Source organism: Nicotiana tomentosiformis, chromosome 3 (genome assembly GCF_000390325.3).
Source record: "Nicotiana tomentosiformis chromosome 3, ASM39032v3, whole genome shotgun sequence".
Lineage (NCBI taxonomy): Eukaryota > Viridiplantae > Streptophyta > Magnoliopsida > Solanales > Solanaceae > Nicotiana > Nicotiana tomentosiformis.
Genome location: NC_090814.1, coordinates 4,782,298 through 4,797,489, shown reverse-complemented (window position 1 = coordinate 4,797,489; position 15,192 = coordinate 4,782,298). Strand labels below are relative to the sequence as shown.

Genomic DNA, 15,192 nt, shown 5'->3' with positions numbered 1-15,192 from the left:
CGGGTACGATCTGGTCCTGCAGGCCGAGCTGTTCTATGACCTTCAATTTGATGATGTTGGCCGATCTATCTGGATCGATTAACACACGCTTAATTTTAGTTTTATACATGAGTATGGATATTACCAGTGCATCGTTATGAGGTTGGATGACTCCTTCTGCATCTTCATCATCGAAGGACAAAGTCCCTATGGGTGCGTAATCTTGAGTCCGAGATCGCTTTTCCCTCACAATCGATGTTGTAGTGCATTTAAGCACTGGTCCCTGAGGGGAATCGACGATGCCGATGATCATGTGAATGATGTGCTGCGGTTCTTCTTACTCATTTTGCTTGCCGAAATCCCTGTTTTTAAAATGGCTCTTCGCCTTATCACTCAGAATTTCCCGAAGGTGCCCTTTGTTAAATAAGCGGGCTACTTCCTCTCTTAGTTGCCTGCAATCTTCCGTTCTGTGGTCATGGGTGCCATGATATTCGCACATTTGATTGGGATTCCTTTGGGTAGTATCGGTCTGCATGGGTCGAGGCCATTTAGTGTCTTTGATGCGTCCGATAGCCGACACTATGGCGGATGCACCAAGGCTGAAGTAATACTCTAATAATCGAGGTGCTTCTATAGGATCGGCATATTTATCAAAGCCGCTCTTGCTCATAAGTCCTCGAGAATTTTTCCATCGATCAATCCTTCGATTGTTCCAAACTGTATTGCATGCTGAACCGTTGTTCATCCGATCTGCGACGTACGGTTGATATCGGTCTCTGTTCGACCTTTGTTCTCTGTCAAACTCCCTTTGGTTTTTAGTAGCTGTCCTGTTCTGATACACGGGTCCATACGGAGCTCCCAACTGATCATCCCCAACCCTAATTTTCGATTGATATCGGTTGTGTATATCTGCCCAAGTTATTGCTGGATACTCGATCAAATTTTGTTTCAGCCGACATGATGCTGTCGAACTTAGCTCGTTTAACCCTTGGGTGAAAGCTTGTACTGCCCAATCGTCTGTGACCAGTGGTAATTCCATGCGTTCCATTTGAAATCGGAATACAAATTCCCTCAGCATTTCATCACCCTTTTGCTTTACTTTGAAGAGGTCTGATTTCCTTGTTGCTACCTTTATGGCACCAGCATGTGCCTTTACGAACGAATCTGCTAACATGGCAAAAGAATCGATGGAATTTTGTGGTAAATTGTGATACCAGATCATTGCTCCCTTCGAGAGGGTCTCCCCGAACTTTTTCAACAACACGGATTCGATCTCATCGTCCTCCAAATCGTTACCTTTGATGGCACATGTGTAAGAGGTGACATGATCGTTAGGACCGGTCGTACTGTTATATTTGGGAATTTCGGGCATACTGAATTTTTTGGGGATTGGTTTTGGAGCCGCACTCGAGGGAAAAGGCTTTTGTATGAATTATTTCGAATTAAGCCCTTTTATCATTGGTGGAGCCCCCGGGATTTGATCGACCCTAGCATTGTATGTTTCCACTCTCTTGTCGTTGTCTTCGACTCGTTTTATGAGTTCCTTGAGCAATTTAGTAATTTCGGGAGTGGTCCCCGATTCTTGCTCGTTTGATTTCACTATGGCGGGCTCCGTTCTGGGGTGATTTCTCGAAGCGTATTGGAATCCGGCCTGCTTTGTATATGAGTTTGGCTCTGTAACTGAGCTATCGCTACTTGTTGGGCTTGTAGCATCTCAAAGATCATACGTAAGCTGGCCCCGATTTCCCCTGCGTTATGGGTGTCTCGGGCTACGGATCGAGTACCGCCCTGAAAGATTTTTTCCGGTTCGGAATGCTGATTCGCCTCCAGAGCTATTTGTGAATTGACATACAATGGTACTTCGGCTCGAATTTCGGGTACTTCGATTCTAGCCTTAGTGCCATCGTCAAGTGGCCTTCCGGCCCTGGGTGCCAAGTTGTTGGTTTCATCTTGAAGGCCAGCTTCGTGGTCGATAGGTAAAGCCATTGCTGATTTGAAGTTGTAAACTGGTGTGTACTGTAGATTTATATCAAATAATCACTGTTATCCTTAGCCCCACAGTGGGCGCCAAACTGTTTGCCCAAAAAATCGGATAACGTTAAATTTATGTATGGTTCTAATGGTACGTAATATCCTTTGATACAAAGATAACAATACAAGTATTTTGACTATGAGAATGGGAATGATGAACAGAAAGAATGAGTAAAAATAAGTAAAACAAGCACAAGGAGATATCTTTGTATATGAGAAAAGATCTTTTGTTCCAATCTATTCAGTGTGTTCCAATCTATTCAGTGTGTTTCAATCTATTCAGTGTGTCCATAGCTTACAAGGATTCCCTCTTTTATAATAGAGGGCCATTACTTTATGTATAACAAAATAATAAAATAAAGCATATAGTGAAGGACCCATGATGATTTGTCTCTTCCTTGATTCTCGCCAAGATTCTCTCTCTTGGTGCGGTTGTAACGGCTCTTGTCTGTGAGCTCGATACTGGCTCGAACTCGTTACTGGGTCGGCCCTTCGGTCTTGGCTTGAGTTCGACCTTCGGGATGGGCGTGGCACATTTCCGACCTCGAAGAAATGCCTTGCAGATTGATTTGGTCACGGGCTCAATAAGATTATCGAGCCGACTCCTCGAGCAGCCTTCGGACTCGAGGCTCGTTTGTACTTTCCTCGGAGCTCACTCCCAAAATTCTACTTCGGTTTCTTGCCACTCGATCCCGATCGAACGTAGGAAAGCCAAAATCTATTTTGACCGTATACAGATTGAGTTCGACCTTCGGGATGGGCGTGGCGCGTTTCCAACCTCGAAGCAATGCCTTGCGGATCAATTTAGTCAGGGGCTCGATAAGATTATCGAGCCGACTCCTCGAGCAGCCTTCGGACTCGAGGCTCGTTTGTACTGTCTTCGGAGCTCACTCCTAAAATCCTACTCTGATTTCTTGACACTCAATCCCAATCAAACGTAGGAAAGCCGAAATCTATTTTGACCGTATACACGAGCAAAGTTGAATACCAAAGAAAAGACAGATTAAAATTTGAAAGAGCAAAAGAAGAGAGGAAAAATCATGGCTTTTAAATTGTATAACAATAAAAGAAGACGAACTTACAACGATGGACTAAATATTTTGCAGACGTAATAATTTCTGCTGAATTTCACAGTTCGAATGAAGTCTTTACAAGACAGAAAGAATGCAATGGCAAGTCGTTCAGTGTCTCCCTCCTATAAAAAAGAGGTGATCATCAGGGGCGGACATACAGTATTATGTATGGGTTCCCAAAAACCCAGTAACTTTTGTGTAGATCCTATATTTGTATTAATAAATCTATTGAATATATAACAATAATTATTTGGGAACCCAATTCCAAAATGCATTTCTGGTCCAATGGTAAATCTTGGAACCCGGATATGGCCCTCTTCCCTTCTTGCTGATGCAAGTTCGAGTCCCCATAAGTCCTTTTTATTAAACAGACAAAAACCAAAGTTTTTGAGCACTACTTCCACTAAGGGAAAACATCCAACAGACAAATATTTCTCCCTTTCTGTCAAGTTAGTACAACTTCCACTTTAGTCTATTTTTTAATAATAATAGATGACTAAAGTGAACCTAAAAAGAAACAACCACATCAAAATGTCCCCAAAACAAAAAAAGAGTTAGGGTTTCGTTCTTCTTCAATCTTGCAAGCCACTGGTTCTTCGACCTTTGTTCTTCTTCAATTTTGACTTTTTTTCTGTTGCCTATCAAAGACAAGCAGTGATCCATTGTAGGTCCTCTCTTTCCTTCATCTTTTTTTTTATAACTATTTTTCTCTTATATTATATTATATAAAATAATATTTCTTAACTATTTTTCTCTTATATTCATCTGTAATATTTAATTTGTGTCTTATGATTTGTAGGGCATTTTAGTGAGACTCGATATGATCAAGAGATTTTTCAAGCCGCAAACCTCTTCAGGTTCTACTTCTAGTTCTCTTTCGCTAAGCTCTCCTTCCTGTCCAGTGATTAATGATAATGTCAATTCTTCCCAACCATCACACAAAGATATTATATTAGATCAGAATCTTCTTAAACCTGATCCTGGTGAAAGAAAAAAAATTTCAGAATTTCCTCCTAATCTGCGTGACCGAGTGAGAACACATTACATTCAAAATGAGCCTTGTCGGCCTCGCAATTTTATTTTTTCAAAAATAAATTTTGGTGTAAAATTACGTCATTTTAATCCGGAATGGTTTAATACTTCATATTCTGGATGGTTAGAATACAGTATTAAAGAAGATGCAGCATTTTGCTTATGTTGTTATTTGTTTAAAAATGAGATAGGAGGATATGGGGAAAAAATAAGTGATTCTTTTACAAAAGTTGATTTTAAGGCTTGGAATAAAGGTATAGAGAGGTTTAACGCACATGTGGGTGAAGTGAATAGTGTTCATAATCGGTGTTTCAAGATGATGCTAGATTTATCGAATCAAGCACAATCTATTTTAACATCTTTTGATAAGCAATCCAAGAAAACTAAAAGTGAGTATCGGGTTCGCCTGAATACCTCAATTGATGTTGCAAGGTATCTTTTGAAAGAAGGAATGTCTTTTCGTGGTCACGATGAACGCGAAACTTCTACAAGAAGAGGCAACTTCTTGGATCTCTTAAAGTGGTATGCAAATAAGAAGGATGATGTAAAGAAAGTTGTGTTAGAAAATGCTCCAAAAAATGACATTATGATTTGTCCAAATATACAAAAAGATATTGTGAGTTCTTGTGCAAAAGAAACATTGAAAACAATTGTTGAAGACCTGAACGGGGATTACTTTGGGATATTGGTTGATGAGTCTAAGGATGTCTCTCATAAGGAACAAATGGTGCTTATTTTACGTTATGTCAACAAAGAGTGTAAAGTTATTGAGCGATTCCTTAGCATTGTTCATGTTAAAGATACATCTGCAAAGTCATTAAAAGAAGCAATTTATTCTTTGCTTTTGGAACATTCATTGAGTAAATCTCAAATATGGGGATAAGGTTATGATGGAGCTAGTAACATGCAGGGAGAAATTAATGGTCTTAAAACTTTGATTATGAATGATACTCCTTCAGCATATTGCATACATTGTTTTGCTCATCAATTGCAATTGACTCTTGTAGTTGTTGCCAAAAAACATTATGAGACCGAATAATTTTTTGATATTCTTGCAAATATTTTAAATATTGTTGGGGTTCTTTTAAGCGTAGGGAGATGCTTCGAGATGATCAAGCAGAAAAATTAGAGGAACTACTAGTGCTTGGTGAAGTTCATACAGGACGCGGTTTAAATCAAGAACTTGGACTTCAAAGGGCAGGTGATACTCGATGGGGTTCTCATTTTAAGATAGTGCGTAATTTTATTAGTTTATTCTCATCAATTGTTCATGTACTTGGAGTTCTTGCAATTGACGGTCCAAATTATCATGAGAGATCAATGGCAAAAAGTCTAGTGGATGACATAAGATCCTATAACTTTGTGTATATGTTACATTTAATGTTGAAAGTATTGGCACTTACATATGATTTAAATATGGCTTTGCCAAAAAAAGATCAAGATATTGTAAGTGCAATGAAGCTTGTTGGTTTCGCAAAGAGACAATTGCAAGATATGAGAGATTCTAGATGGAATTCTTTGATAAGAGACGTCTCTTTATTTTGTGTCAAGCATGGTATTGTGAACCCCGAAATGGATATGAATTATGTTCGTGGAAAGTCAAAGCGTAAGAAATCAAGTGTTACATATTCTTATCATTTGCGTGTAGAGGTTTTCTATGCTATTATTGATTTGCAACTTTCGGAGCTTAACAATCGTTTCAATGAAGTGAATACTGATCTACTTCTTGGTATGGCTAGTTTGATTCCAGATAATTTTTTTGCAAATTATGATAAAGACAAGATTATAAAACTTGCTACACACTACCCGAATGAGTTCACTGATTCTATGCTTGAAGATCTTAGTTTTGAGCTTGACATCTATATTGACTATGTGCGAGAGGCGGGCAATGAATTCTATAACTTGAAAAGACTTGGAGATCTTTCAAAGACATTTGTTCAAACAAATTTGCACATGACTTGGAGACTTATTTATTTGCTTGTGAAGTTAAGTCTGATATTGCTTGTCGCTACTGCAACGGTAGAAAGAGCTTTTTCTTCGATAAAGTACGTTAAAAATGACTTGCGAAGCAGAATTGGTGATGAATTTTTAATGATTGTTTAATTTGTTATATAGAGGATGAAGTATTTGAAAGTGTACCTAATGATACGATCATTGATCGTACTGTGTTCGTACAGGCTTAGCCATTTATATAGAGTATAAATAGAAATATAGAGAGAGCAGGATACCGGAGAAAAGTATTACCCTACTTAAACAATTCTTTTTATTCTTATTGTTTCTTAGTTAAAATTCTCCTTTCTCCCGTGTTAGCCTAAGCAAGTTTGTTTTGATGATTCACAAATGAACTCAAGCATGAATCAGGTTCATACACAGTGTACACAGACACAGGAAAATTCGAGTACAATAGCTTGCAGACCATTGACATAACCGGGTGAGGTAACCCAATGATAAAGGGTGTGCAAAATGTTTCACTGATTGTAGGTTCGAATCTCAATGCAAGCTTTTGGTACAGCCCATTTATTTTATAATATTATATTGTCAAGAAGCAATATAAGTGTAACCTTAGATCCACGTTTTCCTTTGTCGTTCTTTTCCAAATCTCAACCAACCTTTGAGTTTCTTTTTCTTTTTAAATTTTTTAATAAACAAATATTAAAGATCATTATTTAATTAAAAGCTACTTAATAAAAAATTCTAAAAGGTCTTTACTAGATCTAAACCTAACTTTGTCAAATTAGAAAGAAGAAACATAGAGGAGAGAAACAAAAGACCATCCCTTGATTTTTGCCTTGCTAGCCTGCAGCGTTATTTTCGGATGCCCGTGAAAACTTGCACTCTAACTCTAAATCTGATTCAATTTCAGGTTAGACTCTTCTGTCTTCTTTTTTTTTACTCAATTTATAATCTGAATTTTATTGTTAGAGTCTTTAGAGATTGAAAATTTACTAAATATTTCTGAATCTCTTAAACAATTTACAACTAGAATAAAAGAACTATACTTAGATTACCCGATTCATCATTTCTGAACATATATTTGTTCTTTAAAAAATAAAATAAGGAAAAATTTGGTGGATGCGTATACGAATTTGGTTTTTAAATATTTCCTTCATGATGCCTAAGCTCATATTAAGAGAGGAAAAAAACTCATATTAAGAAGCAAAACATGTATATTGCTCTTAGATCCTGCTAATTAAGGTGGAGTGGTTGTAAAGTTTAGCTTTTTTGACTTGTGTAGTATTACAGTGAGTACTTACGGTGCTTTTTAATAGATGTTCTTTCTATTTCTAATAAGTGTGATGCACTTGACTATTATTTCAGTTTGATTTGAAGTTTCAATGGACTTGAGAAATTTTTTTAGTAAGGTACCAAAAATAAGTTTGACATCTCAAAATCAACCTAATCGAGAAGAAACTGTAGACCAATCAGAAATATCGTCACATTCTACTCAGAGACAAAAACTTGATTTAAATTCTATAAATCATGATTCAGCTGAAAGAATTCCAATTTTAAATTATCATCCAAACCACCGTGATGAAATAAGGAGGGAATACTTTGAATTGGTCTTTGCCAACTTATGTTAGGCAAAAATGCTATACTTTTAGCACATTATTCGCTCTATATTTTATTGGTTTAGTGAGTTATTATGTGACAATTACGCTAAATTGTGTTATTTTATGTGTAGGAACATCTGAATGAATCATCGAATGAAAGTTGAACAAAACGTGGACAAAAAATGCAAGAAAAGAGCCAAAAGCATCAAATACCCAAACCGTACTACAGACCAGGCTTTACGAGGTCTATAGCCAGGTTGACCGTGCTATAGACCAGGCTTCGCAAGGTCTATAGCCAGGTCAACCGCGCTATAGACCAGGCTTCGCGAGGTCTATAGCCAGGTTGACCGCGCTATAGACTAGGCTTCGCGAGGTCTATAGCCTGGTCGACCGCGTTATAGACCAGGCTTTGTGAGGTCTATAGTCAGGTCAACCGCGCTACAGACCAGGCTTCGCGAGGTCTATAGCACGGTAATTAAAAATCGCGGGCTAAAAGACCCAAACCCGATATTTGACCGGGGGATTGACATAAATACTCCCCAAACGAGTTATTCTAGGGTTTGGACATGATTTTGGAGAAGAAAAAGGTTGTCAAGCACAGGAGGAGCCGTTTTTAGGGTATATTCAACCAAAGGGGGTGTTTTTGGAGATGGGATTTCGACCTAAGGAGGCAAGAACAAACCAGGAGTAAGGCAGAGATTTCTTCTATGAGTTTTTCACTTCCTTCTTCCTATTTTCATTATTGGTTATGAATTCTAGTATTGTAGATTTACATACTATTATGAACAGCTAATTTGTTATCTAGAATTTTGATAGAACTTTTTGTAGGATAAATTCTTTTTATATTTTTATATAATTGAGCCTTTGATTTTTCTCTACTTGTTCAAATATATTTTCATTATTGTTAATTGAAGGGCTCTCAATTAACTGGGCATATTTAGTGTGTATATTGCTCGAGAGAGAGTACGCATATAGGTAATGGTTGAACAATACCACTCCTAACATAGTTGAGAGATCGATACAGAGGGTTTAAAGGTGGTATTAGAGATAATGAAACCTTGATGTGGTCATAGTGAGCAGTGAATTAGTGCCAGCTAGCGTAGTTCGATAGAATACGTCTAGTAAATTGTGGTAGTTTCTCGATACAGAGCTACGATACCCAAAGTACTCACGATCAGTAGAGAATACTTAGGCGAAATTAAAGAAGGCTTAGCGGGAAGGATTCCAACAATTGAAAAAATCATAACTCTAGACCTCCTTGGGATTGTCTCAAATTTTATCCTTGTTAGTTGATAATTTTACTGCTTTATAATATTTGTTAGATAATTAGTTTAAATAAAAATCAAATCTTTATAACTAGGAAATTGTTTGAACTTGTGTTTCTTAGCAATATTGAACAATTGTAGCTAAGCCTTAGTTCTATCTGAGATTCAACTTTGGATTTGTAAACCGGATTATATTTGCAACGACCGCTTAGTCCTTCTTATAAGGCATAATTGGGCGTGATCAAATTTTGGTATTGTAGTTTTGCATACTATTATGAATAGCTAATTTGTTATCTAGAGTTTTGATAGAACCTTTTGTAGGATAAATTCTTGTTATATTTTTATATAATTGAGCTTTTGATTTTTCTCTACTTGTTCAAATATATTTTCATTGTTGTTAATTGAAGAGCTTTCAATTAACTGGGCATATTTAGTGTGTATATTGCTCGAGAGAGATAGTACGCATTTAGGTAATTGTTGAACAACACCACTCCTAACATAGTTGAGAGATCGATACGGATGGTTTAAAGGTGGGATTAGAGATAACGAAACCTTGGTGTGATCGTAGTGAGCAGTGAATTAGTATCAGCTAGCGTAGTTCGAGAGAATATGTCTAGTAAATTATGGTAGTTGCTCGAGAGAGAGAGCTACGACTCCCAAAGTACTCACGATCGGTAGAGAATACTTAGGCGAAATTATAGAAGGTATAGCGGAAAGGATTCCGACAATTGGAAAAATCATAACTCTAGACCACCTTAGGCTTGTCTCCAATTTCATCCTTGTTAGTAGAAAATTTTACTGCTTTATAATATTTGTTAGTTAATTAGTAGAAATAAAAATCAAATCTTTATAACTAGAAAATTATTTGGACTTGTGTTTCTTAGAAATATTGAACAATTGTAGCTAAGCCTTAGTTCTCTCTGGGATTCGACTCCGGACTTGTAAACAGGATTATATTTGCAATGACCGCTTAGTCCTTTTTATAAGGCAAAGTTGGGCATGATCAAATTTTGGCGCCATTGCCGGGGAACTAACGGTGTAGCTGTATGTGTACATATTGCTAGGTTTCAAGTTCGAACTTTTATTTTTGTTTTCTTATATTTGATTTTTTTAATTTTTGTTTTACTTGTTAATTTGAGAAATATGGCATCGTGGAATTATGAAAATTTTGATGTTGGTAATTCTACTGTTGATCTTTCTTGTGTGTATTGTGGAGGAAACAACATGTGGCAAAATTGTCAAAATATTCCCGAGAGCGAGTTATGTGCACCAACTCAATCTTATGTGTGGAATGTATGTGATATGTGTGGTGGTCAAAATGGTCACTTTCATGGTTGTGCTTATATTTCTTATCTTCCCCCAACCCCTTATTTTGATGGTTCTTCTTTTTTTTGTGAAGTTAATAGAATCAAAGAACCCAAGGATGATGACCTGAAAGAGATCAAAGATATGCTAAGGTGCCTTGTGGAACAAAATAATGAAAAACAGCTACACATACAAAGGCAAGATGCTACTATTCACAACTTGGAGGCACAAGTGAGTCAACTAGTTGAAACATTTAATGCTCAACAAGCCAATATTGTGGATAGTAGCCAAGAAGAGCATGGTAATAATTATAACAACCTCCCAAGACTGGTAATACTGAGTCACGAACTCTAATTGAATACATGGAATGATCTCGAGGACCGAATATACAATACTATATGAATAAGAAATTAACAGTACAATAAAAATGGAAAGACTCCAAGGGACTGCGACGACCAAGCAGCTCTACCTTAAGTCCTTGCGATCACACTCTAACTATGTCCGAGTCCGATATCTTCAATACTGGCTCTGCAAAAAAATGTGCAGAAGTGTAGTATGAGTACACCACAGTCAGTACCCAGTAAGTATCAAGACTAACCTCGGTGGAGTAGTGACGAGGTACAGTCAAGACACTCACTAGTCTAATAACATGTGCAATATTGTATACAAAAATAATAGAAAACAAATAGCAGTGATAGCAACAATAATCAACTAATGATGTAAACAACAAGGCAGCAAGTGTCGCGCCGCTCTTTCTCGCGAAATCAGTTTTCGACACGTGACAACTCTCTTAAAGGAAGGTGTTAAAAAAGAGAGTCACCTCCTAACGGGTATGAGGTGCGTTAGGGCACCTATTTACAAATAACTCTGGTTTAACCAGTTTGCGTCACCAAAGATCGGGTAAGGGCTCAAATTACCTCGAAGTAAAGGTGTTAGGCACTCTTCGAAGTACACAACTGTGGGTCCCGGACGAACTTGAATTATATGAATTAGTCAAATAGTCAGAGAGAAAAACAAGAAGTTTGAAAAAAAAATCATTATTAGAAAGTCCTTGAGTAAACATAGATAATTGGTTTAAAGACAAGATGGGGGGTCCTAAGTTTTTTAGCCTAAAGGATCACCCCTTGCAACATAAATAATACTTCGTAACTCCCTTGAGGTGGGGTGTTACTCGTATTATTCAGCGGGCACAGACTATCATCTCCTGCTACCCGATTACTATCTTTAAGTTTTTACCTAAAGCGCACTAGTTGATTCTAAACCGTGCCCTATGCGTGCACTACCCGTCCCATCCCTATGGCCTAGGAGGTGTTTGGACCTCTATTTTGGATGGTTTCTAGACTTAGCTTAGGCTGATCATAAATGATAACACTAGGCGACATACAAAACAAGTTGGACTTAATGTAAAAGCAATTAAGGGGCTCAAGTTAGCCTCCACACTTGGACAACAAATGCACGCAAATAAATTTTCACATTAAACGTTAGACAATTTCAGGATTGAGGCAAATTAAAGCCATTAGGCCCTATAGACATGGTTTCTATGTGACCTTGGGATTCGAACATACAGGCAGTTTCAGATGCAAGATGCTACCTTTATAGACGTGATTTTTGAACAACTATACATTTTAGGGAATCGGGTATTGCGAGCTGATTGTTGAAATTACAGATTACAAGTGGTTAAACCTATAGACATGATTTCTAGATGATTTGCGCAGTAGTTGGCAGTGATAACTATTGAAAATACTCAGAATTACCCAGTTTGATCCTATAGGTATGCTTTCTAATAGCGGCAGAGTTAAGCAATGAAACAGTGTTGAAAGTTCAATTTTAGCACTTAAAACAAGAGTTCTACGATTAGCGATTGAAACTGATTTTAGCTCCTATAGGCATGTTTCCTAAATGAGCAATATAACAACAACACATTAACCAATTAAACCCTATAGGCATGATTTCTAAAATTCAGATTTGGTAGAATATAAACTAACAGAACCCTATGGTCGTAGCACCTAATGAATATGCTGTAATGCACATTGAGACATTGGTCATTTTATTTTATATAGGCATGACATCTAGCATGTAGAAACAGAATATGTTAAACGAATTAAATACCTATAGGAAGGTTATCTAACACACACAATAGCAGAACATTTTCGAGCAAAGTAAACACCTATAGGCAGGATTTCTACCCATTTCATGCAAATATTAAAATAAACCCTTTTTTCCAATTTTACTAACACCCCAATTGTTATTATAACATTATTACAAGCCCAATGAGTGAAATAAATTACAGAATAGCTATAGTGGGCCTAAGGCAGGCCCAATGTATACCTAGCCTAGCTAGGCCTTCAACACAGTTTCACAATAGCCTAGAAACAATCTCCATTCACACAAAACAGCCCACATCCAGTAGCCATCAAAAGTCCCAGAGGTATAGCCATTTACACAAACCAACTGGTTTATCTAGTAGGTGAGAAGAGGGGGCAAAGTTGAGCAATTAGGAAAAAGGTGGCAAAGAACCTTGGACCCTAGTGTGTTAGAGTTCCCAAGGACTTCAAAAACCCAGGGCAGTGCTCACACTAGGGAGGTTGATAGGGGAGACTTAGGGGAAGGGCTTTGGTTTTCAGCCAGCCTAAGAATTAAAAAAGAAACAACCAGTGAAAATAGTAGTAGGGTAATAGGTTTGGAAAACACTTGCAAACTTGTAAGATAATCACATAATGAACTCTAAAAGCAAATTAACACACTGGGCATGGTGACATATGATAAGGAATAAGGAGCCTGGGATTGCAAGTTAACAGGCAATGGTATTAGACTATTAAAACCAAGTAATGCAACTAATTTAGGGCTTAAGGGATCATATTATACCAAACACAGGAGTTAAGCATTATAATACAAACAAGATCAGGTAACATAGAGAGTGTCAGTTAAGGCAGACTGGTTTTAAAGGATCACAAGTTGTCAGAGGTACAGATTTGATATGGCAAGAATACATAGGGTAATAACCATAGTCATAAGAGCATATAACATTCAGAGTAAAGGTCTTAAACAAGTTAGGACATACTAATAACATCAAATTGGTCATTAGAAGTTCAAAATTAGGCAGAGAACATAGATTGAACCATATAGTCAAAACATATTTTTCAGGTTATCACAAACTAAACTAAGTGAGCTTCATTTTGTCTAAATTAATTAGGCTAGGTGCAAAGCATTATTAAGCTAACAATCACAAGAAGAATTAGGCAGAAAAGAGCCAAAGAAACGCATTAGATCATGCAGTTCAGAGAATATGCTAATTAGAGCATAATAAATATTGCGAAAGTTAGAAACTAACCAGTGACTGTTCGATAAACAAGAAAAATACTGCAGTAAGGACCTAGAGTCCTGAATGTGTCAAGTTCCAAGGGTTTCAAGAACCCAGGCAGCACTCACACCCAAGAGAGGTCAGAAAAAGTAGAAGTCTGGTGGCCTTGGCTTTCAGCCGGCCAAGAACCAAACAGAATTGAATAGTGAACAAGTATAGAGGAGACAACTTAAGTTTTTAGTGAGAGAATAGTGATTCCAGTTCATCTCCAAAAAGGGGAAAGGGAATGGGTTTATATAGTGGTAAACAATCAGCACATAAGTAAGGAAATACAAACAATCAGACCATAAAAGGAAAGAAGAACACATAAATCAATTTAAAATCAAATTAGGAGAATAAGCGGGTAAACCCTAGTTTTTTTAGGAAAAATAAATGTCAACGGAATATACACAAAAAATAATAACATAGGATGAATATAGACCCAAATAGAACTAAATATCAGAGGGTCAAACTAATTTTGGTCCAATTTAAGAAAATCTGAAAACCCTAATTTTAGGGTAAGACAAATATTGACAAAAATATAAAATTAAAAAAAGGCCATAGTAGAATATAGGACGAATATGGACATAATAATACTTAAAATCAGAGAATCGAACCTATTTTGGTTCAATTAAAAGAGATCTGAAAACCCTAATTTTAGGGTAAGTAAGAATCCATAAGAGATACACAAATATTCGTACTTACAGAGAGCAAGATGATGAATGTAGACAGAATATCGGAAAAGTCAAGGATTTGAACTGATTTTGGTTCGATCCTTATGAGATCTGCTTGCCATGTTTAGGCAAGCAGTATAGAAGAAGAACCAGTACCAAAGAGAGGTTGTATATGGCAAAGGGTAGCCATAAAATCCCATATCGTGTAGGATTAGGAGAGATTTTAGGGGGGCGACGGCTAGGGTTCTTAGGAGGGAGAAGGGAGGTAGGATATGGGGGAGGCGGACGGTGGAAATGATTAGGGTTAGGGGTGAGGGTGGTAATTAAAAGGGAAGGTTTAATATGGGTCGTTAATCTGAGAGATCAACGGCCACGATTAGAGGGGAACTGGATCGGGTGGTTAAAACGGGTCGCGACCGGGTTGTGGGGTTGAGTTAATTGATTTGGGCTGAGGGTTATTTGGGCTAGGGTATTAGATTTTGGGCCAGTAATTGGTCCGAAAATAAGTTCAAGAGTGGGCTAGTTTTTAAATACCTAATATTTTAGCAAAACAAATAATTTATAAAAGTAATTAATAAATAACAAAAATATTACTTGTGCACTAAAATGATTAAAAATAATAACTTATATTATAAAAATATAAAAAGTTATTTTTGCATAAATAATGTAATTATACATGAATATGGGCTATTATTGCAAAAATATGCAATTAGCCTAAAAATACAAATGTAATTATAAAGAAAGCAGTAAAATATTTAAAAGCATACATGTTAGTGTAAATAATAAGTTTGGATGTTTAAAGCATCATAAAAATAATTTGAAGGATAATTATTGGATATTTATACAATAAAATGCAGAAAGAAATTGATTTAAAGCCTTTAAAAATTATGGAAAATTATGAAAATAAGCTTGTATAGGTTTATAAACTAAATGATAATGCAA

At 36.8% G+C, this 15,192-nt stretch overlaps 1 protein-coding gene across 1 annotated transcript; it reads left to right on the top strand.

Annotated features, from left to right (window-relative positions):
* The first annotated feature begins 3,149 nt into the window (after positions 1-3,149).
* LOC104091896 (uncharacterized) lies at positions 3,150-4,998 on the top strand. The gene is made up of 2 exons (XM_070197880.1): positions 3,150-3,218; positions 3,883-4,998. Exons 1-2 carry the CDS (start codon positions 3,150-3,152, stop codon positions 4,996-4,998), a joined length of 1,185 nt encoding a protein of 394 aa, XP_070053981.1.
* Positions 4,999-15,192: the final 10,194 nt, after the last annotated feature.

Bases quoted from the DNA above. Each gene is read 5' to 3' on its own strand.
- LOC104091896 (XM_070197880.1), top strand. From the start codon at position 3,150: ATGAAGTCTTTACAAGACAGAAAGAATGCAATGGCAAGTCGTTCAGTG. The intron at 3,219-3,882 runs GTGATCATCAGG...TATGATTTGTAG, and splicing joins CTCCCTCCTATAAAAAAGAG to GGCATTTTAGTGAGACTCGA.